The 27172-nt window shown below is 44.2% G+C and overlaps 1 protein-coding gene across 1 annotated transcript; it reads left to right on the top strand.

Annotated features, from left to right (window-relative positions):
• Positions 1–3262: 3262 nt before the first annotated feature.
• Positions 3263–27172, top strand: UFM1 (ubiquitin fold modifier 1). The gene is made up of 6 exons (XM_054015238.1): positions 3263–3419; positions 3512–3568; positions 7908–7965; positions 16843–16882; positions 17326–17358; positions 25907–27172. Coding segments are annotated over exons 1-6 (258 nt in total). The 5' UTR covers positions 3263–3417; the 3' UTR covers positions 25975–27172.

The raw sequence follows: 27172 nt of genomic DNA, 5'->3' as shown, positions 1-27172 counted from the left end.
TGATAAACTTCAACGGGTTCAGAGAAGAGCTATGAGAATGATTAAAGGATTAGAAAACATGCCACAGAGTGATAGATTGAGCTTCTTGAATCTATTTAGCTTAACAAAGAGAAGGTTAAGGGGTGACTTGATTACAGTCTAAAACTACCTATATAGGAAACAAATATTTAATTATGAGCTTAGCAAAAGAAGATATAGCATGATCCAATAGCTTGAAGCTAGACAAATTCAGACTGGAAATAAGCCAGGGTAGGCCCACTGCTTAGTGAAGAGGGAGAAACAGTAACAGGAAACTTGGAAATGGCAGAGATGCTTAATGACTTCTTTGTTTCGGTCTTCACCGAGAAGTCTGAAGGAATGCCTAACATAGTGAATGCTAATGGGAAGGGGGTAGGTTTAGCAGATAAAATAAAAAAAGAACAAGTTAAAAATCACTTAGAAAAGTTAGATGCCTGCAAGTCACCCGGGCCTGATGAAATGCATCCTAGAATACTCAAGGAGCTAATAGAGGAGGTATCTGAGCCTCTAGGTATTATCTTTGGAAAGTCATGGGAGACGGGAGAGATTCCAGAAGACTGGAAAAGGGCAAATATAGTGCCCATCTATAAAAAGGGAAATAAAAACAACCCAGGTAACTACAGACCAGTTAGTTTAACTTCTGTGCCAGGGAAGATAATGGAGCAAGTAATTAAGGAAATCATCTGCAAACACTTGGAAGGTGGTAAGGTGATAGGGAACAGCCAGCATGGATTTGTGAAGAACAAATCATGTCAAACCAATCTGATAGCTTTCTTTGATAGGATAACGAGCCTTGTGGATAAGGGTGAAGCGGTGGATGTGGTATACCTAGACTTTAGTAAGGCATTTGATACGGTCTCGCATGATATTCTTATCGATAAACTAGGCAAATACAAATTAGATGGGGCTACTATAAGGTGGGTGCATAACTGGCTGGATAACCGTACTCAGAGAGTTGTTATTAATGGTTCCCAATCCTGCTGGAAAGGCGTAACGAGTGGGGTTCCGCAGGGGTCTGTTTTGGGACCGGCTCTGTTCAATATCTTCATCAACGACTTAGATATTGGCATAGAAAGTACGCTTATTAAGTTTGCGGATGATACCAAACTGGGAGGGATTGCAACTACTTTGGAGGACAGGGTCATAATTCAAAATGATCTGGACAAATTGGAAAAATGGTCTGAGTTAAACAGGATGAAGTTTAACAAAGACAAATGCAAAGTGCTCCACTTAGGAAGGAAAAATCAATTTCACACATACAGAATGGGAAAAGACTGTCTAGGAAGAAGTACGGCAGAAAGGGATCTAGGGGTTATAGTGGACCACAAGCTAAATATGAGTCAACAGTGTGATGCTGTTGCAAAAAAAGCAAACATGATTCTGGGATGCATTAATAGGTGTGTTGTGAGCAAGACACGAGAAGTCATTCTTCCGCTCTACTCTGCTCTGGTTAGGCCTCAGCTGGAGTATTGTGTCCAGTTCTGGGAGCCGCATTTTAAAAAAGATGTGGAGAAATTGGAAAGGGTCCAAAGAAGAGCAACAAGAATGATTAAAGGTCTTGAGAACATGACCTATGAAGGAAGGCTGAAAGAACTGGGTTTGTTTAGTTTGGAAAAGAGAAGACTGAGAGGGGACATGATAGCAGTTTTCAGGTATCTAAAAGGGTGTCATAAGGAGGAGGGAGAGAACTTGTTCACCTTAGCCTCTAAGGATAGAACCAGAAACAATGGGTTTAAACTGCAGCAAGGGAGGTCTAGGTTGGACATTAGGAAAAAGTTCCTAACTGTCAGGGTGGTTAAACACTGGAACAAATTGCCTAGGGAGGATGTGGAATCTCCGTCTCTGGAGATATTTAAGAGTAGGTTAGATAAATGTCTATCAGGGATGGTCTAGACAGTATTTGGTCCTGCCATGCGAGCAGGGGACTGGACTCGATGACCTCTCGTGGTCCCTTCCAGTCCTATAATCTATGAATCTATGAATCACACATTTTTAATGATAAGAATAATAAAAACATGTGGATTCTCCCTCAGTACAATTTTAAAATCAAATTTGGATGTTTTTCTACAAGATATGTTCTAGGAATTATTTTGGGGAAGTTCTGTGACAGTAGGTCAGACCAGATAAGCATAATGGTCCTTTCTGTCCTTGGAATTTATGAATTAATGTTGTGGAAGTGATAAGAGTAACAAGTAGGATAACAAGTTATAACATTCTTAGCTTTTTGTGAGTTTTTTTTTTTAAATTTATCTCCAATTTTGCAATATTCCTGCTATCCCTTCTTTCTGGAAATTAGCCTCTATTGAGGGCAAACACTGCCTGGGCCCCACCTCTCTCTGGGTTGGATCCTTTCAGACTCCTCTCTTCCTTTGCCAGGCTGCTAAATGAGCTATTGGGCTTCAGTCATCCTTTGATCTAGCCTTCCCGACTCTACACTACTTGGCCCATTGGTGGCTCCAGCTCTCACCTGCTTCTCTGCTCCACCATCCCCCCTCCCTGTGGACTCAGTCATAATCATAGAGCTTAAGGCCAGAAGGAACCACCCGTACAGAGGCCATTCGTCCAGTTATAAGCCAGACAGTCCAGAGTCCTCCTTTTGGGGTGGTTTGTCCCGCATGCGGTACCGAGATAAAAACAGATGTGGGTTTGTCTGGTACCAGATGGGGCCCTCCATAAAGAGGGGGCCCACCAGCACCTCACAGACACCATGGTAGCGGCCTGATCTGTGGTGCCCAATGGGGTCACACTGGCAGGGGCAGGCCCACCCCGTTCCTGGAAGAACCAGACCGACCTCCCGCACCAGCACCTGCCCACTCAACCCCACGGCCAATTACAGCCAGGCGTCACCGCCCACAGGAGACAGACCCTTGTGCGCCACAGGCCGAGAACCGGCACCGAGGGGCCCCGCCGCCCCGGGCCCCGCCATGGCGCAGAAAGACTGAGACGCGCCCACAGCTGTCCCGGGCAAGTGACTCCCACCCACAGGGAGGCGAAACCCCGCCCAAGGTCCCCGCCGGCCTGGGAAAGTCCTTCCCGCCCGCTCCGGGCGGCTCCTGCCGGTTCCTCGCCCCCCGCCCCGCGTGGCCTTGTCCCCAGTCCCGGGATTTGCGCGGGCCCAGCAGCACGGGCCCCCTGGGCCACCACGGGAGCCGGGGAGGAGCCAGGCCCCGCCCTGCCTCGCCTCCCAGCGGCAGGACCCAGGGTAGCTGCCCCGCCGCTGCCTGACGAGGACCCGCCCCCGCCAGGTCTCGCTTGCTCCGTGGCGGTTTTGTTCAGGCGGCGGCTGGGCAGCTCGGGCGAGGCGGAAGCGGAGGCGAAGGACCCCTCGGCCGGCCGGCGCAGCGGCGGCTTACGTGTGCCTAGGGGCGGCGGCGGCGGTTCCTGGGCCCAGACCGGATCATGTGAGTGACACGGACACTCTCCCCCCTCCCCTACGCGCCCGCGGCCTCGCCCTGCCCCGCCGGCTCTAACGCTCTGTCCTCTGCCTCCCCAGGTCGAAAGTCACCTTTAAAATCACGCTGACGTCGGACCCGCGGCTGCCCTACAAAGTGTGAGTGACACCCCCCCCGCCGCCTCATGCCGTGTGCGCATGCGCTGCCACATTCCTCCTCTCCCGCACCCACTGCGCGTCCTCCCAGGGGCACCACTGACTGCACGGGCACTGCCGCCCCACCCCACACACCCTGTGCCCCCATCCACCCCGCCTGGGCACTGTCCTCTACACCAGCCTCCTCCTGCTATCAACCCCCTATTAATTCCCCAGCTGCCCTACCCCTAGGCACTGACCCTGTATGCCCCCATCCCGCCCTGCCCATGGGCACCCCACACACCCTCTGCCCCCATCCACCCCGCCCTGGGCACTGTCCTCTACACCAGCCTCCTCCTGCTATCAACCCCCTATTAACTCCCCAGCTGCTCCACCCCCAGGCACTGACCCCTGTATGCCCACCCCGCCCATGGGCACCCCACACACCCTGTGCCCCCAGCCACCCTGCCCTGGGCACTGTCCTCTACACCAGCCTCCTCCTGCTATCACCCCCCCATTAATCCCCCAGCTGCCCCACCCCCAGGCACTGATCCCTGTATGCCCCTATCCCGCCCTGCCCATGGGCACCCCACACACCCTCTGCCCCATCCACCCCGCCCTGGGTACTGTCCTCTACACCAGCCTCCTCCTGCTATCAACCCCCTATTAACTCCCCAGCTGCTCCACCCCCAGGCACTGACCCCTGTATGCCCCCATCCCGCCCTGACCATGGGCACCCCACACACCCTCTGCCCCCAGCCACCCCGCCCTGGGCACTGTCCTCTACACCAGCCTCCTCCTGTTACCAACCCCCCATTAATCCCCCAGCTGCCCAACCCCCAGGCACTGACCCCTGCATGCCAGCCCCCCTACCCTGCCCATGGGCATTGCCCTCCCACCAGCCCCCTGCCACTGACCTCCCTGCTACCAACCCCTATGCCTTGTCCATGGGCACCACCCCCACCAGTCCTGCAATCACTCTGACGACGACAGGTTCTGCCTCCCCACACCAGTCCCTCCCACACCAAAGGCCACTGCTCCCTCACACAAGCCCCCTTGCCATTGACCCTCCCTGCTCATGGGTATTGCCCCTCACCCCCCCAACTCCTGCTGCCCTGCCCATGGGCGCTATGCCCCCTTTCACCGCCCTGCCCACAGACACTGATCTGCCCCAGCCCACTGATACTGTGTGTAACCCTCCCTGAGCTGTGCCCCAAACCCACCCGTCTTGCCTACAGACACTACCCCTGAACCCATGAGCGCTGCTCCCTCCCACAGACTTCTCTGTCCACACAGACACTGCCTCATGCCCATAGTCACAGAGTTTAAGGATAGAAGAGACAATCAGATCATGTAGTCTGATCTCCTCCTCATAGGTCACCAACACCACATACTAAACCCAACAACTGAAATTAGATCAAAGTATTGCAGCCCACAGGAGACTAGACTGGTATATGCCACAGGCAGAGAACAGGAGGGACTGAACTGCACTGATGCCAAAGGGCCCTGCAAAGGCAGAAAATTGATTGAGATATACCCAGGTAATCTCGGTAAGTGACCCGTGCCCCATGCTGCACAGGAATGTGAAAACTCCCTAGGTTCACTGATCTGGGGGGAAAATTCTTTCCCAACCCCATATATGGTAGTCAGTTCGACCCTGAGCATGTGAACAAGAACAAAGCACATGAGAGGGAGTGCTCATGTCGCTTCAGCTTCCTTCTCTTTCCATGTGGGTATTGCCCCATGCTTATAGCTTCATTTTGATTCCACGTGGGCACTGCTCCTCATCTGCTGCTGCTTCTGTGGTTACTGCCCCACACTGACTCTTCTTCTTGAGAACACTGCTCACCTAGCATGGCAAGATGAAGGTGACAGGATGAGATTAAAATTAGTTAATGTATTGCTCTATAGAAAAGTCTAAAATAAATGATGCAGTCTATTACTCCTAGTCCAGTACTCTATACTAAAGATAGGGGCAAATGCAGTGATTTACAGCAATTTATAGGAAGTCCAATATAATCTGGAAATTTACAGCTTGTATTTGGGCAAAATTTGGTGACACAGTGGGAGATTGATGAACCTCTTCCACATAAACTATTCCCAAAGAGTCTCTTGGCATTGTGTGGAATTCATTTTTTTAACATACATTTTTCTGTAATTTTGGTTTCAAGAACATTAATGGTATTCTTGTGGAGCTTGTTTGTTACATAGTTATTTTAATTGATGTTTTTGTGTAGTTTACTAAGGCCATGTTCACACGACACAGTTTTGTCGACATAAGGCAGATGATGCTAAACTAACTACGGAGGTGTACACACTGCAGTGCTCCTGCCACTTTAACTTGCCTGCTACGTCTACATAATAAAACCACCTTGAGGAGAGACGTAAAGCTTAGATTAACACAGTGTCAGTGTAAACACTGTGTTGCTTATGTCACCATAAATGGCCTCCAGGAGGCATCCCACAGTGCCCACCGTGACTGCTCTAGTCATCGTTTTGAACTCCACTTCCCTTCAGCCAGGTACACAGGTGAACACTCCTCCCCTGTTAAACCCCTGGGAAGTTTTGAACTTGCTCTTCCTGTTTGCTCAGTGTGGAGAGCTCTCATAGCAATTGCCCAGATTAGCATGCCAGCTCCGCGCAGCAAACACACTCCTGCCTGGAGGTGGTGGATCTCCTGGGTCTGTGAGGAGAGGAGGCTGTGCAGGCACAGCTCCAATCCAGCTGCAGGAACTTGCTTGGGGCATGGAGGGGAATGGGGAAGGGCTATGATAGGGGACACACAGCAGTGCTGTGTAAAACTCAAAGAGCTGAGGCAGGCATAGCAGAAGACCTGGGAGGCAAATAGTCACCTCTGGTGAAGAGCCGCAGACATCTTGCTTCTATAAGGAGGTGGCTGGAGTCAGGGTGGTGGTGAATAGCACTCCTCCTCTCCCGTTGAGCTCCTCTTATAGCCTGGTGTTCATAACGCACAGCGCAATACTGAAGAACAGTGCAGGTTCCATGCTTTCTGACACAGATGGCTGGCTCATAGGTTACCAGGGCAGTTGAACAGCAGCTGGAAATCTAATAGGATGCCCATGGAATGATGGGTTTGTGAAACCTGCGTCATGTGATGCTGAACTTGCCACCATGAGGCATTGCAAACTCTTCCCAAAACACCCTGTGGTCAACAGCACAGTGAGATAGCTACCCTCGATGTACTGCTTTCTGCGTCGATGTAAGAGCTGCTGCTGTGAATGTGCTCTGCTGACACAAGGAGCATAGTGTGGACATGCAACAGCGATTTAATTACAGCAGTGGCTGTACATTAACTTAACTTTGTAGTGTAGACATAGCCTAAGTAGTAATAATTCATATATGGTCTAAAATGAGTGGTATTCCTTATAACTAGGTAAAGTTTTAAAATGTGCAGAATGAGGGTGTGGTTCAATGATACTTGGTTCTGATCTGGCTGAATTTAAATTGTTTATTACTGTCACCTGGACAGTACTTTACAGATGCACAAAAGGGGAGCTCTTATCTTCCACATCATGCTGATGTGTTCTTTATAGATGGTATACAGCTTTATACTGCTCCTGATCTATTTATCTAGGTATCATCACTATGGGCTGGAATGACACACAGGACTCCTCATTAATCTGTATGATGTAGCACTGAGGCCAGGTCTACACTACAAACTTACATGGGTATAACTACGTTATTCAGGATGTGAAAAATGCACACCTCTCAGCAATATAGTTATACAGACTTAAACCCCAGTGTAGACAGCGCCCTTCCGTCGACATAGCTACTGCCTCTTGAGGAGGTGGATTAACTATGCCAACAGGAGAAGCTCTTCCGTCAGTGTAGTAGCGTCTTCACTAAAGCCCTGAGTTCATAACTGTGGCCATATTGCTCATCGTGTTGGTACCACAATATGGTTTTTGAGGTCGTATCATTAAATCGGTGGTACTACTCATGGTGTTAAACACCAGCCCCCATAGTAAGTGTTTGCAAGATCAGGCTGTTGGTAGGGGAAAGTTGAATATGTAATCTCACATGCTCAAAAAGGTATGGAGACTAGATACTGGGAAGTCTTCCACAATTCTTATGTGGTAGACATGTTGACATCACTTCTTCTGGAATGCCTGTAATAATGTATTTAAAAATAAAAACTTCAGTTATTTTTTGCAATGTACCAGTCTTTTTTCAGTGTTTTAGGCCCTGATCTAGCAGAGCATATAAGTACATGCTTAACTTAAACTGCAGGAGCACTCCCATTAATTTCAGTGAAATTATAATCAATAACTTTAGGACCATTGGAATTGGTCTCTAATTTGGTCTAGAAATCATGTTTTCTATTAACTTTTCTTTGTTTCAGGTTAAGTGTGCCTGAAAATACACCTTTCACAGCCGTCTTGAAGTTTGCCGCAGAAGAAGTAAGTTTTGAATTGTGACAATGTTTACATCATTAACCAAAGAGTTAAATTACAAGACTCGTGTACATTTTTGTGTGAAATTATAGATGGCTGGGGCAAGAATGAGTCAAGTTGGAAATTTGCTTTTATTGAAAAAGCTAATTGGAATTTCATCAAGGCAGTTACATATTTATTCTTTTTTAAAGTAATAAAAATATCTGATCCATACTTATAGCATGGGTGTAAAATGTGTGTGTGTATGATTTAAAAATATATAGAGATAGAAAATAGGAAGTAAACATTAAGTTAATGAAAGAGAAACCTGGAAAGCAGTAATGCTGAAATTCTGGTAGTGATTGTGGACAACAAAATTTTGGCTTTTTTGCTATAACACATTCAACTTGTTTTGGGCTGCATATGAGGAAGTGCCGCATCACAGTTCAGTGGGGAAATAGTGTATCTCTACTTGGCTTTGGTGAATCTACACCTGGAATATTATGATATTTTGAACATTTTCTTGTTCAAGGGAAAATGATAGTTTGGAAGGATTTCAGAGAAAGTAAAAATGACGAAGGGGCTGGAGGGATAAAAGAAAGAGCAAGAGAAATGTGTATAAATTGCTAAGTGATGACTAAGGTGGAGGCATAGCTCATAAATATTTGAAGGGTATAAATTACAAGGAGTAGTGAAGAAGGATGGTCCAGAGGTTAGGGTGTCAGGTTGAGATTTGGGAGACTTCTTGTATGATTTTGAGCAAGTTACTGATGGTTTGCCATTGTAGGAAAGTTTATACCAGTATAAAGTAAGATGTGAATTTAGGCTGTGTCTACACTGCCACTTTCAGTGCTAAAACTTTAGTCATTCAAGGGCATGAAAAAATACTCCCCTGAGCGGCAAAAGTTTTAGGGCTGAAAAGCGCCAGTATGGATAGCGCTTTATTGCCGGGAGTTGCGCTCCCAGCAATAAAGCTACCACCTCTCATTCGGGGTGTTTATTTTTTATTTCTGGGAGAGCTCTCCCCCTTAGACTAATATACCCTTAGGCCTGGTCCACACTAACCCCCCACTTCGAACTAAGATACACAACTTCAGCTACGTGAATAACGTAGCTGAAGTCGAAGTACCTTAATTCGAACTTACCGCGGGTCCAGATGCGGCAGGCAGGCTCCCCCGTCGATGCTGTGTACTCCTCTCGCCGAGCAGGAGTACCTGCATCGACGGCGAGCACTTCCAGGATTGATCCCAGAAGATCGATTGCTTACCGCCGGACCCGGAGGTAAGTATAGACCTATCCTTAGACTAATATAGTTATACCAGTATAACTCCCTGTGTGGACACTCTTATTTCTGAATAAGAGTGTCCACACAAGAAGCTATACTGGTATAATTATATCAGTTTAATTATACTGGTATAATTATATCAGTATAACTGGTAAAACATTCCTGTGTAGTCAAACCCTTATTCTCTCTCTATGTTAAATGGCTAAAAATAACAGTGTGGCTGCAGTGGCTCAGGCTAGCTGCTCAAGTACAATCCCACTTTACTCCTTGGAAAATGTACTATAAGAAATAATAGTGTATTGACAGAGGGAATGGACTTGATGACATAGGACGTTCCATATTAGGGTACATCTACACTACAGGGGGGAGTCGATTAAGATATGCAAATTCAGCTACGTGAATAGCGTAGCTGAATTCGACATATCGCAACCGACTTACCCCGCTGTGAGGACGGCGGCAAAATCGACTTCTGCGTCTTTCTGTCGGCAGCGCTTACTCCCACCTCCGCTGGTGGAGTAAGAGCGCCGATTTGGGGATCGATTGTCGCGTCCCGATGGGACGCGATAAATCGATCCCCGAGAGGTCGATTTCTACCCACCGATTCAGGCGGGTAGTGTAGACCTAGCCTTAGAAAGGGTTTGCCAGTATAGCTGTTCAGGCAGATCCTCTTACTGGAGATGCAGTTTGCACCAGCAAAGAGTGCTTTTGCCAGTATAGCTTATACCAATTCCCCAAACAAAATAAGCTATACTGGCAAAACGACTTTTTTGATGGTATAACTGCATCCAAAAAGTGTAGACCAGACTTTTATAGGTCTTTTCCATTTCTAAGGCTTTCATGTACCTAGCAGCCCATGCTTTAAAAACAGCCATGTTAGGAAAGGATTAGTTATTAAAATGGTCCCATTAAACAAGATACAGTTTCAACTAGTGTGTATTTATGTACTTTGGATCATGCTTTTTGAAATCAATGGGAGTCTTTCTGTTGACATCAGTGGGCTTTAAATCATCCCCTTTGTGTAGGTTTACAACCTAAAGGGATAATTATAGCTGTTTTCAGGCGGCTTAGTGGGAAAATGAAGAACAATTGTTGTAGTGGGCTCTTGTACCCCACATATCATTAGTGTTCAGTTATATAAATCCACTTAGCGCGCACACAAAAAAAACATTTTATTTTTAAAAGATAGGTTATGATATTTTTATAGGTTTTTTTTTGGAGGCCAGCTATAACACAATATGACAATATTTAGCTCTTTCACACGCTGGTACAAGGATCTATTATGGGGAGGAGGAAATAGTGAAATGATCACTTTTCAAAATACTGCATTGTCTTTGGTTGTTGTTATTTATAATATTTATTTGTACTACAGTAGGGCCAACGAACTCTAGTCATGAAGACAAGACCCCAGTGTGCTAAGTGCTATACAAACATAGAATAAAAAGACTTTGCTTCCTTGCTTATTAGCTACATTCTTTGGGGAAGGGGAGAGGTGTAATTTAATTTTTAATTCAGACCACAGGTACTGCATGTATTTGGCATTGAAAAGAACAAGACCTGGTTTTTGGCTTTATAAATGGACTATACTCCTTGAACCACTTAGTTTAATGTTAACTCAATCATTTGAATAGATGAATCATTCATTTACTGTGGAGGGAATTTTTAAAGATAACATACAGAATATCTTGTAGCCCCTCAGAATAAACATGTTAGTGCTCTTTTAGAATGTAAAAAAAGCATTGTTTACGTGTTTCTAGAGGTAGAGAAGTAAATGATTTCTAAATTATGTTTTTACTTGGGCATGCCATCTGAAATATGTAGATATTTTGTTCAGTTTATTAAGATGTTATCAATTATTAAATATGGTATGAACAGGTTTCATATGAGTAATATTTTTAATACTATACCTTTTAATATTATTACCCCTTTTGACTGAGCTGTTAGCCGAATTTGGGGTGTTGCAGGTAGGAGGAGAAATTGATGGCAGAGGCAGGTATTTTCTTTGATGCAAGCTTGTTTGTTTACAAAAAGTATACATAAAGTCCTGTTTTCCTGAATACAATAGGAATCAAACAGCAGGAGACAGTTTCTTTACTTGTACTTCCATACCTGTCTTGCCACCAGCACTCTGTGCCCAGATAGTTTTCTTTCTTAGCTTTCTATCAGGGCCACATTACCAGCACTTCTGTTACTTTTGGCTTTCTTGCTGCTTCGGTCTCTGTCCTACTTCTCACTCTCGCATGTGCACATACACATACACACACACACACGCCCTTAAACAATGCCCAGCTGAGCCCCGGTCCACATAGTTCATGTTCCTTAGTAGCTTGGATGTGCCTTTGTTTTGGCTGGAGACATGGGCCTGTGTTTAGGGTGGAGTCAGCTTCATTGTTTCAGCCACCTGATTACAAAATAATTAAGTCCTAGGCATCTCAGCTTGGGCACCCAAAATTGGTGGGTACATTTTACCTTACTGTCTCTGTGCCTCAGCTCCCCATCTGTAAAATGGAGATAATTCCACTCTGTCACCTCACAGGGGTGTTTGTGAAGATAAATTAATTTTATGAAGCACTCATATATGAGAGGGATGAGGGCCATAGAAAAATTCATGCAGATATCTTCAGAGCAGGGTTTGAATATTGTGTGTTTAATGAGGTCTGTGGCCACACCTTACATAAAAAAGATTAATACAAAGTATTGTATAGCTGTTCATCCAGTGCATTGAATGAGACAGGGATCTGATGGTAAAAAGAGTAGGTGATCATGTAATTAAAGGCTGTGTAGTAATGCATATGCACAAGGGGGCTCAATTAAGGTTACACTGGAAACTTTAATTGAGGCATTTCCTAACTGTTAAGTGTATGACTTTGCAATCTGAATGTTTTTTTAGTGTAGTTTTTGTGGGTGTGTGTAACTTCCTATCTTTTTAAACAAGCAAACTGAACAAACATAAATTCCATCATGTGGCATCATATGGACACTCAATGATTCATCAATCGGATTGAATACTATAGATCCACCATGCCAATCTCTGCCACCTGAGCTAACAAAGTAACCGATAGTAGTAATAAATTGTCATCCTCTGTGTGGGCCAGCAGTAAATGGGGATGAGACACTTTGCCAATAGGTTTCACACATATTTTCAGACAGCAGAGGACTGTTGGGATAGGAACCTTGGGTTCCATTTCAAGCTCTGGAAGGGAGTGTGCTCTAGTGGGAACAGACTCTTCTTGTTTCCCCAACGTGATCCCTTATACCCCTGCCCCTCCCCCTCCAACCTGTCCCTATCTTGTCTTTTCCCCATCCTTGGCTCATTGTCCCAGTCCCTCTTCTCTTGTTTGTCCAGTCCGTCTCTACTCCTCAGGCTTCTCATTCAAATTCCAGCTTCCTTGTCCAGTTGGTTCTAATCTACCCCTCTGGTCTTGCTATCCAATTTCCAAATATCCTCTCCAACATCCAGTCCCATTCTCCTTGCCAAGTCAGTCCCAGTCCAGCCCCAACCTTCCGATCCGATCTGTCTCTCTCCTCTCTCCTTCCACTGGCTCCCAGTTCTAGTCTCCCTCCTTGCATTCTTCATCCAATCCCAGTCTCTCACCTTCTCCCTAGTTCCTTTCCCAGTATCCCCCGCTGTCTTATCCCAGTCTCTTTGCCCAGAAAATCCAAGTTCTTTCCTCACAACCATCTCCTTGTCAGATCTGTCTCCCCTTCCCCCAACACACACACTTTGGTTCCTAGATCCAGCCTCCTTGTTCAGCTTCCCTCCTCCCCCCACTTCCTCATCTCGTGTTATCTCAGTGTCTTCGCACCGCAGTTCCCAGTCATAGTCTCTTTGTCCAACCAGTTCCAAACTGCCCTTCCTTCCTATCCAACCAATTAAAGCCTTCCCTTTCCCTGCCTACCACAGCTTCCAGTTCAAGCTTCCTCTCCCTTTCATTCCCAGTCACCACCCGCCCACCCTGTTCCCTTGCTCAGACAATTCTCGTTTTCTCTGCCCCCTCCAGCCATAGTCTTGCCAGACTACTTGTCCGAATCTCCTCTTTTCTCTCCCCAAGTCTGCCTTGTGTTTGCTCTGCTTTTGAGTTTGGCAGTTTCCACCTTCTTACTGGCTGAGTTCAAACAGAGGTGTCACTGAGAGCACAGGACAGACTGGCTTCTTGCTCTCAATTCCAGTGCCCAGCCACACTGCAGCCTCTAGCAGCCGTTACAGGGAAAGTCCGGCTTCTCCTCTGTAGCCTTGGGCTGAAAGGAAGCATGTTCAGTCATTCACTGGAGATGGGGCATATACAGACCAGTCATATAGGAGATGTGAGAAGATGGATGCTCAGTTGCTCTTTGGGGATAGCCAACAGTATCCTTTCCGTTACATACAGTTGGCGCATGAATTCAGGGGCTCCTTGGAACATTAGCAAATAATGAGTAACATTGGGAGCCCTATAAGCACTGATTACTGCTGCTTTCCCCTTTCATCCCATATATCATAGACTTAGGCCATGTCTACACTACCACTTATGTCGGCAAAACTTATGTTGCTCAGGGGTGTGAAGAAAACACCTCCCTGAGTGACATAAGTTTTGTGGCATAAGTGATAGTGTGCACAGTGCTATGTTGGTGGGAGAGCTTCTCCCGCCAACATAGCTACCATTGCTCATTGAGGTGGTTTTATTATGTTGACGGGAGAGCTATAGAATCATAGGGTTAGAAGGGACCGCAAGGGTCATGTAGTTCTGCATCTTGGCAAGGGGTTAGATTTGTTGTGTCTAAATCATCCAAGAATGATAGTTATCCAGCCTACTTTTGAAAACATCCAGTGAAGGAGCTTCCACGACCTCCCTAAACAGTCTGTTCCATTGTCCTGCTGTTCTTACAGTTTGGAAGTTTTTCTTGAGATTTAATCTAAATCTGCTCTGCTGTAGCTTGAACTCATTGTCACTTGTCCTGCCTTCTGTGGCAAGAGAGAACAACTTTTATTATGGCAGCCTTTCAGCTATTTGAAAACCGCTGTCATGTCCCCCTCTTAATCTTCTCTTTTCCAAACTAAACATACCCAGTTCCTCCAGCCTTTGCTCATATGGCTTGCATTCCATCCTTTTGATCATCTTTATCGCTTGCCTCTGGATCCTTTCCAGTTTCTCCATATCCTTTCTATACATAGGTGACCAAAATTGGACACAGTACTCCAGCTGAGGCCTAACCAGGTGACCAAAATTGGACACAGTACTCCAGCTGAGGCCTAACCAGCGCCAAGTAGAGCAGTACTGCCACTTCCCGTGACTTACATGCAATGCCTCTGTAACAGCATCGCATTATTGGCTCATGTTGTGGTTGTGATCCACCACAACTTCCAGATCCTTCACAGCAGTGCTGCTACCAAACCGGTTATCCCCTATTCTGTATTTGTGCATTTGATTTTTCTTCTCTAATTGAGGCACCTTACATTTGTCTTTATTGAATTTCATTTTGTTGTCTATAGCCCAGTTCTCCCGTTTATCAAAATCCCTTTGAATTTGAGCTCTATCCTGCAAAGTGTTCGCAGCCCTTCCCCCTCCCTCCCCTCCCCAGCTTTGTGTCATCTGCCAATTTGAACAGGATGCTCTCTATTCCTACATCTAGGTCATTAATAAAGATGTTAAATAACTCTGGACCCAGAACAGATCCCTGTGGAATCCCTCTTGAGACCTCCTTCCAATCTGACATCATTCCATTCATAACTACTCTTTGTTTGTGGTTGTTTAACTAGTTATATATCCACTTAATGGCAGTTCCTCTGAGCCCACATTTCTCCAGCTTACTTATTAGGCTGTCATGTGGGACTGTGTCAAAAGTCTTGCTAAAGTCCAGGTATATTAATGTCCACCGCTTTCCCCCTATCCACCAAACCAGTTACCCTGTAAAAGAAGGAAATCAAGCTGGTTTGGCATGATTAGTTCTTAATATATCCATGCTTGCTGCTAGTGATTACCCTTTCATCCTCCTGGTATTCACAAATTGAATGTTTTATACATTGCTCTAGTAGCTTCCCAGGTATCGAGGTCAGGCTGACTATACAGATCCCTGGCTCCTCCTTTTTCCCCTTTTTAAAGATGGGCACTACGTTATCCCTTCTCCAGTTTTCTGGGACCTCTACAGTCATTGATGCATTTGCAAATATTATTGTCTATGTTTACCTAAATTTTAAATGTTGACCAGGACTCAGATTAAAAAAAGAAAAGGGGGCTTGAATCAATGTGACTTTCTCTGGTAACAGTAACCCTTTGTCCACACCTACTATTTTCTCCTGTACCTGATGTTAAGCATGATATGCGGAAGACCATTTGAGTCCAGAAACAGAGCATACTGGGTCAGATCTTTCAAAGATTTAAGCTTGTGAGTAACTTTATGGACCTGTGTGTTTATAGGATCGGGATGTTAGATTGGAAGCTCTTTGAGGCAAGAACTATATTTTACTATATCTTTGTACAGCACCTAGCACAATGAGCTCCAACTCTGGCTGGGGACCTATGGACAGACTGTCACATAAAAATAATATCGGAGTCCATCAAAATTCATAACGATTTTCACTGTATTACCTTAATATAGCAAAATCAAGTAGCCTGAAGTGAGTGTTTCAATCCAAGAGACTTTTGAAAGACTTACTGAAAATATGGTCAGAAGTGCAGAGTAGAGACTATTTTCTATCTGGCCAGCTGTGACGTGTTTTTTTGTGTGTGTGTGTGTTTTTTTTTTTTTTTTTTAAAGGAGTTAGCAATTTATGAAACGGTTGTAAATTCCCCCAAATAAATTGTCCCAGTAACAGACCATCCCTGCCCAGCCCCAAGTCAAGCCAAGCAGGAACTCTGCATTCTGATTCTGCTCATTGTGATCTTAATAAATGTTACTAAATATGCACACAAGTGATTTTACAGTTGCTCATGCACTGAAAAACACCATAGCTCTCAACACCAGGACTGTGTATGTGTCAGATTTCAGACTTCATCCGTTTTTGCTATAGCCATGTCTCAAAAAAAAAAAAATCACCCTTACGCAAAGACCAAGGTTCCAGTCCTGCAAATGCTTTTGCACATGCCTAACTTTGTGCCCATGAATGATATTTGAGTAAATTCCATTAGATTGTTTATGTACATAAGTGTTTGAAGGCTTTATTTGGCCATTTTTATTCCAGAAGATTCTGGCATCTGTATTTGATCAATTTAAATGAAAGCAAATTATAAAACAAAATTGCATATTTGTTCCAGAAATGTATGCAATTGAGTAGTTACTCATTTTCATCAACATTTTTGGTGCTGCTCCTTACTGTATTATCAGAATTATTTTTTTCTGAACTCTTCAGTTAGCATAATTTTGACATTATTTCCAGATATTTTTTTCCAGATGATTAGATCTAATCAACTGTTTTAACACTGTGTACTTTATGTTCCATATAACCTCTTAGTGAATAATAAGCTTTGATTGTAAACAATTATTTTAATAGTTCTATAAAATCTGAAGAGGATTTTTTTTCCATAATTATTCTTCCTACAGGCCTAAGCAGCTAAAATTACAACAGAGTTTAAATGTTCACTGTAGTGTTTTCCACTTCGTTGTCTGTCTTTAAAATTAATTTGTCATACTTTTGTTTCATTTAGTTCAAAGTTCCTGCAGCAACAAGTGCTATTATAACAAATGGTAAGAAAATAGTTTTTATATTATTGATTCAGTTAAGCTGTATTCCAGAAAAGCATAAGCAGGTTTTCTCTATAATCTAACCAGCATACAAACTGATGAGTGTCAAAAGTAATACCTCACTGTTCTACATAATGCTGGTGCATGGGGTTTTGCCATGAATATTGTATTGCTATTTGAGAGGTTTTATTCTACAGCATATCTTGTGGTTCACTATGCTGAAATTTTTATCATCAGCTGTAAGTAATAAAGCTGACTAGCAATACTTTTTGGCAATAGGAAATTAATAAAAATTGATATTTAATGATTATTACAGTATATTGTTTAGAACCTTGAATATTTTGCATTCCTTTTAATGTTGTAAGTTTACACTACTAGATACTTGGATCTGTTTTTGTTTTAGCCCCCAAAATTAATAACTTTTTTTTTTTTTTTTTTTAACTTAGATGGAATAGGAATAAACCCTGCACAGACAGCGGGTAAGTACTTATTTGTAAAGTCCAATTAAGAAAAAAACTGAATTATTTTTTATTCAGTTACGATGCACCACAGTGAATGACTTATGTTCTCATCTAGTTTATCCAAGTTTTAACAGCTTTTCAAGAGACCCAGAAGTACTAAACAAAGCTGAAAACTGCATCCAAAGCCTCACGTCAAACATCATTAAGATCATATAATTATTGCTCAATATTTTGTTTATTTAGATCTGTGAATCAACAGTAAGCGCCTAGCTAATATTCCAGGGCCCTCTCATAAATACTTAATATGATAAAAAGAAATAGCAACCCCAGAATATATAATACTAAATAACCATGCAGGGAAAAAACAAAAAAAACCTTAACTTCCCCTGTACATCACCCAGCAATATTTACTACTACTGCAGCCTTTCTAAAAAGATTTAGCAGTGTGCCCTGAAGGTCAACTGATTAAAGCTACTTTGGACTGGGTGAGAGAAACATTCCAAAGGAAAGGGATCTCTCACAGATTGCCCTGCCAGCAGTCCCCTCTCACTCAGATCGAGGGGGACCCAGTTCAAGAACCTCTTCTGATCTCAACTGTGGCAATGTGCCACAGAGAGAGAGGTGGTCTCAAATAGGAAAGTTTGAAGTCATCTTAAAATCAGTATCTTAAACTGCACCCAGAAATACACAGGCAGCCAGTGCAGATTTTGGAGCCCTGATTGAGTATGCTCATGGAAAGACTCTGTTTACAAAGTAGGCTGCTGCATTCTGCCCTAGCTTACCTTCCAAATAAATTTAAAGTGTAACCTTAAGAGAACATTGCAGTAGTCTAGTCTTCAAGTGACAAGACAAAATATGTTGTCAAGGTCCACTATGAAAAGAAATGGTCACAACCTTATAGCCAGACACAAATGATAAAAGTGGTCTTAGCTACTGCTGAACAGTGATCATCCAATGATGATTAGGAATCTAACAAGACTCCTATGTTGCAAATATGAGCAACAATTGGTGGACACACACCTTCAGTAGATGGAATGTATGTGACTTTTGCCATATCTTCTGATTGCTTTCCCCAGCCTACCAATATCATCTCCTTCTTATCTGGATTGAGCCTCAGACAGATCTAACTCATCTGTGCCCCATTCTCCACCAAACATTGTGGAAGACACACAACCACTTTGTTGGGATCAAAAGAGAGAGAAAAATGAAGCTGGGCGTTTTCAACACATTGGAGATACAGCCAGGGCCGGCTCCAGGCACCAGCTGAGCAAGCTGGTGCTTGGGGCGGCAGATTGTTGGAGGCGGCATTCCGCCCAGTCCTAGGGAGGCACGGCCGCTTTTTTTTTTTTTTTTTTTTTCTTGTTCCGCTCCAGCCACCCTGTAGGGGGTGGCAGCACGGAGAACCAGAGCGCCCTGCAGGGCAGTCCTCTTCCTTCCCTCCCCGCCGACCGAAGCGGGCCCTCGCAGCAGGCGGCAGGAGGCGGCGCAGTGGGAGGGGCCGTGTGGCAGTGCTGTAGCCCTGGCCGCCCCCTTCTCTCTCTCCCACCCGCTCCCTCCCCCTTCCGCCCCCCCAGCCGGTCCCCCTGCACGCGCGCTCCGGCTGCGCCACAGGTTTTTTTTTTTTTTTTTTTTTTTTTTTGGCTTGGGGCGGCCAAAAAGACAGAGACGGCCCTGGATACAGCAACTCTTTCTTTCCCACTAAGGCCCAGTCCCACAAAAGATTTAAGCACCTTGCTGAATCAGGGTCTAATCCACTAACATCCTCACACTGAATGAGAGGGAGGAGAGAGTAATAAGACTGGGACTTTTCAGCTTGGAAAATCAACGACTAAGGTGGAATATGATAAAGGTCTATAAAGTCATGACTGGTGTGGAGAAAGTAAATAAGGAAATGTTATTTATTCCTTACTACACCAAATGAAATTAATAGGCAGCAGGTTTAAAACTAAAGGTAGCATTTCTTCACACAACACACTGTCACCTAGTGGAACTCTTTGCCAGAGGATGTTGTGAAGGCCCAGACTATAACAGAGTTTAAAAAAAAAAAAAATAGATCAATTCATGGAGGATAGGTCCATCAGTGGCTATTGGCCAAGATGAGCAGGGATGCAGCCCTATGCTCTGAGTGTCCCTAGCCTCTGTTTGCCAGAAGCTGGGAATGGGCGACAGGATGGATCAGTTGATTACCTGTTCTGTTCATTCCCTCTGGGGCACCTGGCATTGGCCACTGTCGGAAGACAGGATACTGAGCTAGATGGACCCAGTATGGCTGTTCTTATGAGAACAAGATAGCATCTTACAGAATCTAAGGCAGATGATAAATCTAATAATGCAGTATGGATACTTGAACTTCATCCATCACCACTAGAAAGTCATCTCGCAATGTTACAAGAGCAATAACATAATTGATAAGGGTCAAATAAATCAGACACATTTAGGTACCGAGAGTTCTCACCACAATCTTCTCATGATTCTTAGCTGCAAAAGGAAGATTAGATACAGGGTGATTGGAAGCCAGATTGTCAGCGTCAGGTGATGGTTTCTTAAATATGCATCGATGCTGCTAAGCAATGCTGGCACATTGCCCTTCTGAAAGTGTTGAAAGTCTTCACCAGCACTAGGCTCGGCACATTCACTCATATTTAGTCCCCCATGCTTCAGTTGTGATGGGTCATATGTTAAACTAGATGACTTATGTCAATAGACGTGGCATCATGTACTACACCTGGGGGAATTCTATGCCACTGTGCATGCACAGAATGTATTTCCCACGCAGATTTCTTTGCTTCCCCACAGAAAAATGACTTTCTGATGGGAAGCAAAGGGAAGCCACAAGAGCAGTTATGCGACCCTCCCCAGCAATATGTTTCTGGTGCCAAGGGCAGCCAGCAGAGAGATAAATCACTGGTGCAGGAGGCAGGACTGGGGAAGACCCGGCTCCCTACCCTGTGCCAGACTCAGCTATTAGTCCTGGCTGGGCTCAGGAGGACAGGACTTCCTCTTGCCTTGCACGGCATCTGGGACTGGATCAGACCCACCCCCAGATTTCTCCCCCAACCACAGGAAGCTCTGCAAACTCCCCAATCCTCCTGCTTCCTGCACTCATCACTCCTCAGCTGCAGAGGGAGGGATCCCTGTACAGGGAGCAGCTCCTCCATCCATCCAATCCCCATGCATCCAGACCCTCTCATACTCAGACCCTCCCACCGATCCTCACTCCCCTGCACTCAGAACCCCCCTGATGAGCCCCACTCCCCCTGCATCTGGACCACCCCAATGAGACACCCGCACCCTGATCCCCACCCCACCGAGCCCCAATCAGCTGCTCCCCACATCCAGACACACACACACACACACACCCCCGAGCCCCAATCACTTCACCTGGAGCCACCCTGCAGAGTCCCATTACCATTGCACCCAGAACCCCCCAACAAGCCCCTGTACATCCAGATTCCTCCCGCACCCGGATCCCCCACTAAGCTGCCCGCACGCAGATTGCCTCACACAGAACCCTCTCAACCCATACCTGGAACCCCTCACACTAAGCCCCTCCACACTTGGATCCTACGTTGCTGAGCCTGCCTGCCCACACCTGGTGCACCTGCACGGAGGGGGCCCAGTCCTTATGCTGTGTCAGGGTTGGGTGCAGCCTCACCACTGAGTCCGGGGTGGGGGGGCTGCAGGGTGATCTCCCACCTCTGTGCACCCCGTGGCCTGTGCTCCCCAGTGCCATGCTCAAGCCTCTACATTTATCTGACACAAAAAATTGCAGAATTTTAAAATATTGTGCACTGAATTTCTTAATTTTTTAATGCAGGATTTTAAATGTTTTGGCACAGAATGCCCTCAAGAGTAATCATGTACATACCTATTTACCGATATGCAAGAACTAGTGTTTTTGATATTTTCATTTAAAATGCTTTTAGTGCTTTAAAATCTCATTTGATAGAGAAATTGTTTGTCTACAAAAACCTCAGAACGTGAGGATCTATTGGAAAAAATGTAATGTTATCCCTGTGGATCTCAGGCATTCCATGAGAAGACACAGTCCTTCCATGCCGTTCCCTTGTCTCCCAACCCGAACAACAGTAATGTTATACTGCCAAAATATAATCTCTCCTCCATCCCCCACATTGACTCTGCTACCTCCATTTTGGGAGGGGGAGGTAAAAGGTGCAGAGCAGGAGTTAAAGCAATCCAACCAGCATTAACTCCCATACAGATTTCCATTTGGAAGACTCTCTGGTTTGGGGGCAAGCATGCCGTACCTTTTTGAAGAAAACACTGTTGCATTAATGGTAGAGGCAGGAAGGGAGGGGCAGGAGTGAGTGATGTGTGCCTGGGGGCAAATGTGGGCCTGTTTAAATAACCTTTGTACATTTTTTGTCGGGTGCATAGTGGCACCAAGTACATTTCATCCAGATTAGCAGGTTAGTCCTCAGGGTATCAGATTCATTGTTCAAGCCCTAATGTGTGTTATATATAATCTGCTTTATCTTCATGTCTCCTTGGCTTGGTGAGTAGCAGAAAATAATACAATAGCAATATAAAATCTTTCGGCTTTTTTATGCTTCAGCAATATATACTCCTGGCAAACCTCTTAAAAGTATATGCTTGTGGCAGGACACTCCAAGTGCGTGGATCTGCCAACCCTCGTTAGGCTGGACAAATAGAATATTTTAAATCACAGCCACTGTGCCTAAAGTGTCCCTTAGTTTTAACTTCAAGGGAAAATGGTAAATTTTGCTCCACTGTAGTGATAACTTGGACAAGTGTTAGAGATTTTGATCTGTCATGAAAGCAAGCACTTAGCAGAAGTGATGTTGAGGCTTCTGGGAGAGAACTTGTAACAGACATATTTTCACACATAAGTACCAAGGGATAAGTGCCTTAGATATTTGTCACATGTAGGTAGTTTTTTGGGGGGGATAGAGTTGAAATTTCTACAGGAAATATTCCCTAAATATTAGATATTTTTACTTAAAACTGCTTTTTCTTCCTTAAAAGCCTGTCACTACCAGCAGTATAGGCCTGCGATCCATTTAAATAGTGGTTAAGGTTATACAGAAGCTAGGTTTTGTTTACTCAGTCATACTAGTACTTCTCAGTCTCAGGGCTTGTCTACTCTACCGTGCGGGGTTGATTTAAGAATAGCGTAGCTGAAGTCGACGTACTTAGATCTACTTACTGTTGTGTCTTCAGTGCGGTAAGTTGACAGCTGGCGCTCTCCCGTTGACTCCGCTTGCGCTTCTCGTTCTGGTGGAGTACCGGAGTTGACGGGAGAGCGCTCAGTGGTCGATTTATCGCGTCTACTAGACGTGATAAATCGACCCCCACTGGATCAATCGCTGCCCGGCGATCCTGCAGGTAGTGTAGACAAGCCCTCAGCGTACTTGTGTTTTTTGTATTATCATTGGATTGGAACAGCTACCTAAGGATTGGACAGTGCTTCCGAAAATATGGGCTTACTCTCACCCCTTGTATTTCAATGTTCTCTGTCTTCCTTTCATTTTCTGTGTGGTCTCATCTCTTCACTACCGCCACCCTTTATGTCCCTTTATCAGTTATTCCCCCTCCACTCTCATTTTACTTTCTCTCTCATGTTATCTCATCTCCTTTCCACCTCCAACCTTGTGTTGTTGTTCTGTGTCATTCCCTGTCCAACCATTATTCTCTCTGTTTTATTCTCTCGCCCTACTTTGGTTTTCCTGATGCTTTGTTCCAACCTGTCCTGGTGTATTTGTGAGCATTAAAGTGAAATTTTACTAAATTCCTTATCTCTGAAGTGTACTGTCTGCAGGTTCTTAAGATATTGGAAAGTGGTCTTCATTTTGCTGCCCGCACAGTACAATTGAAAGAGAGAAGGAGAAGGAAGGAATTAAAGAGGAGGAAAAGAGACAAGCAAAAATAGTATAGAATTTTCTGTTTTCAGAGGCAGAGACGAGGAACCACTGACAAGGCTAGAAGATTCATTTTTAGTATAATACATAAAAGTAGAGGAGTGCAACTGTGTTTTCTCTTCAATGTCCTGCTCAGGAAAGAGATTAAAAAGTATTGCTGCAGAGATGTAGAGAGATGATTCTTATAAACTTATAACCACTGTAATATATATTTCTTAAGGATCCACTAGATTTCTTTCTTCGTTTCATTTACAGTTTGAGCTGGTCATAATTTTTTAAAATAAAAAAAATGGAAAAAGTTTTGACTAAATTTTCACATTCTCCTCCCCCGCCCCCCACCAACCAAATATAGAACTGGTCAAAATATTTGGAAAAAGGGCAACATTTCAATATTGACCTCTTTGCCCACCTTTTTTCCACTCCCCCACCCCTCAACATTTTTCATAGCTCTATTTACGAACCAGGAAATCAAGATGACTTATCACTTTTTAATTTTTGTTTTCAGATGTATATTTTAATCGCCGTTTCTAACAGACAATTTGATTGACATTCACATTTGAGAGATTAAACATCCAATCAAGAAAGCTTTATTCATTTGAGGCTTTATTCCCTGATATGCAAATACCTGTGAACAGTAGTAACATATATAAGATATGTTGACAATAGGGTAGCAAATTTTGAAGGAAATCTGAGTTTAGTGATGTTTGGCTGATATGAGGTTCGTAGAGCACAGAATGGGTAACATTTAAGTTAATTTAGGGCTATGTTTTGACATTACAAACTCCCCAGTGTAAGAAACAGGAGTCTGGAGGAGTTGAAAATCTACTTTCCAGCCTCCTGGCTGCTCCAGATTAGCCTAAATTGTATCAAGTCTATACCCAGTGCTGTGGAATCTCCCTGATGTACAGCACCACCAAGGTTCATTTGGGTGTGTGGGAAAGAGCAGAGCCAAGATTCCACCCACTCCGCCTCCCCCACCCCTTCTGTGTATCTCTAGGAAAGGGTGGAAGTAGCAACTCTGCTGAACATGCTTCTCCCTCCATGTTGCTTCCCATGATGTGGGTAGCTGGTACAGAGTTTAAGGGCACCTTGTGCCCTTGTACATCCACCAAGAGATGTGTGTCTATATAAATTCATAGTAAGATCACCTTAGGCTTGGAGAACTTTAAAAACCAGTAAGAAGACTCAATTCATTAGACACCTGTGAAAAAAGTTCTTCAAAACACAAGCTAATGAGGGAGGAGTTGACTTTTCCTGCTTCAGTTTTATTCAGGCAAGATAGTACATTTATATTCAAAGATACAAAATATGTTGAGATAGTTAAGGTTGAGAGTATGTATCAGTGATGGTTAGGATTGCCAGGTGTCCAATTTTTGACTGGAACATCCAGTCAAAAAGAGATCCTGACGGTTCCGATCTGCACCGCTGACCAGGCCTTTAAAAATCTGGTTGGCATGGGGCTGGCGGGCTCCCTACTCAGCTCCGCGCGGCTCCCAGGAAGCAGTCTGCATGTCCTTCCAGCTCCTAGGCATAAGTGTGGCCATGGGGGCTCCACATGCTGCCCCCACCCCGAGCGCCGGCTCCGCAGTTCCCATTGCCTGGGAACCTGCCCCAGCCCTGAGCCCCCTCCTTGCACTCCAAACCCCATCCCGCATCCCTGCGCCAGCCCTGATCCCCTCCCCCACCCCCCGCACCCCAAACTCCCTCCCAGAGCCTGCACTCCCTCCCGTGCCCCAACCCCTTGCCCCAGCTCAGAACTCCTTCCTGCACCCAAATTCCCTCCCGGATCCCCTACCCCCTCCCGCACTCCAGTCCCCAGCCCATAGTCCCCTTCCACATAGCAACCCCCATGCTGGAGCCCACACCTCCACCTGGAGCCCTCACACACACCCCGTACTCCAACTCCCTGCCCCAGCCAGGTGCCCCCTCCCGCACCTTGAACTCCTCATTTCTGCCCTTACCCCAGAGCCCACACCCCCAGACGGAGCCCCTCTCCACTCCTGCACCCTAACCCTCTGCCCCAGCCCAGTGAAAAATGAGTGAGTGAGTGAGGGTGGGAGAGAGCGAGCAATGGAGGGAGGGAGAGGGAGGGGATGGAGTGAGCTGGGGCGGGGCAGAACAAGGGTGTTCGGTTTTGAGCACTTTGTTTAATTTTTGTGACAGCCAGCTAGACTATGCAACTTGATCCAGACTGTTAAAAACTCACTACCATGCACAATATATGGGATGAACAAAACACATATAGCAGGCTGTACATAATGCTGAGGCCTTGAAAGCATATTGTATTTGCAATATCTTTGCTTTTTATTCTTTCCTTGAATTTTTGTTGATGTCATGTTTAAAATCACGGTGAAACTATTAATTTATATTGTTAACTAATGAGCTTAATATGTAACCTTGTGCCTGGCTTTTTTGTTTAAATTGCGAAGTGTTCATTAGACTGTGCATACATGAGAGGAACTGGAAAATATATTACGAAGCATACAGTCAGTTTCTCATGCATGAGAGAAATTTCGACTATGTAATTGAAAACTGAAACATGATGATATTATTGTTCCTAAGATCATACTTACACTTTTTGGTAACTGATTTCCTTGAAGAGCTCTTATTGATAACACATACCTGTATTTAACCTATAGGTGACCAACTTTCTCTTTTTTGTTTAGGAAATGTTTTCCTAAAGCATGGTTCAGAACTACGGATTATTCCCAGAGATCGTGTTGGGAGCTGTTAATATCTACTGAGTGGTTTTGGAATAAGTGAAATCACCATGCTAAAGAGTAAATGGTCGTATTTATTTTGGATTTCTACAGTACAACTAATGAATCAGCCTGTTATAAAATTACTTACAATGACTACCTGGGATTTAAAAATTAATTAAAAGCGGAGTTTTCATTTTCTTTCCCTGTTAGCATTTAGCAAATCATAAGCTAGCCTGGCCCTTCATCTACTAACAAAAGGATGGTCTGATGTAATGCTATATTCTTGAAAGCAGGATGGACCTCTTTCTTTTTAGTAACAGATCCTCTTAGGAAATGTTATTGAAAACAAAAGGGCAGACCTTGTCAGTAGAAACATACAACTGTGATTGATAGATTAATAACAGAATCCTGTATTTAGAAGTTCATTTTGTGGAAGGATAAGCTGTATTTGATTTTTTAAAAAGGAGACCATTAAGAGAAAATTCTTTCCTACTGAAAGCTAAAAAACATTAGTCTAATCCCTGAATTATGTATTGTGTACATTGTCAAACTCAAAGAAACAATTTTTCTCACAGTTAAAATTTTCAATCCAAATAGAAGGGGTATCTTGAAAACTTCAGACTCTTGTTACTGAAGTATGCAGAAAACTTCTAAGAAATGTAAATACTTGGCTATAATCATAAGGTACTGGAAAATTTTTAATTAAAGAAAAATAAATGTACTTTTGTTAAATCTTCATTTGAGCTTCATTGGTCAAACTAGCTTTTACAAATTTTCACTGATACTGGATTTAACATTAAATAAAGTGCCCTCAACTGAAAGGTGTTGTAAAATCACAAATCATGGGAATCCCATGCGCTGTATGATAGGGATTTATCAGTTGAATACTACATTCCTTTATCAGCAAACATATTTATTTGAGGAAAATGTCTTAGTTTGTTGCTACTGTATGTTACTTGGGAAACAGTGGTGGAATCACTTGCATGTTTGTATGTTCAGAAATTAAGCATTTTGTTTATAAATTGTCTGAAGTTAAATTGTTACATCAACCATGGACCTACATTGGAGAAACCAGTATGTCTTGTTTTGACACACAATGATATACTGTAGTTTCAAGATAGTATGCATTTTGCCAAACAAATCATCATTGTGTTTTATCTGTCCTCATACATTTAATTTATTGAGGTTACAAAAAATTGAACAATAAACGATAATACTTCATAAAAACGA

The sequence above is a fragment of the Malaclemys terrapin genome, chromosome 1, assembly GCF_027887155.1.
Source record: "Malaclemys terrapin pileata isolate rMalTer1 chromosome 1, rMalTer1.hap1, whole genome shotgun sequence".
Lineage (NCBI taxonomy): Eukaryota > Metazoa > Chordata > Testudines > Emydidae > Malaclemys > Malaclemys terrapin.
The sequence above is the reverse complement of the archived record's forward strand: the minus strand, read 5'-3'. Positions and strand labels throughout refer to the sequence as shown.

Excerpts from the sequence above, each read along its gene's own strand:
- UFM1 (XM_054015238.1), top strand. Across the intron at positions 16,883-17,325 it reads AAGTGCTATTATAACAAATG|ATGGAATAGGAATAAACCCT; the intron begins GTAAGAAAATAG and ends TTTTTAACTTAG. Across the intron at positions 17,359-25,906 it reads AAACCCTGCACAGACAGCGG|GAAATGTTTTCCTAAAGCAT; the intron begins GTAAGTACTTAT and ends TTTTTTGTTTAG.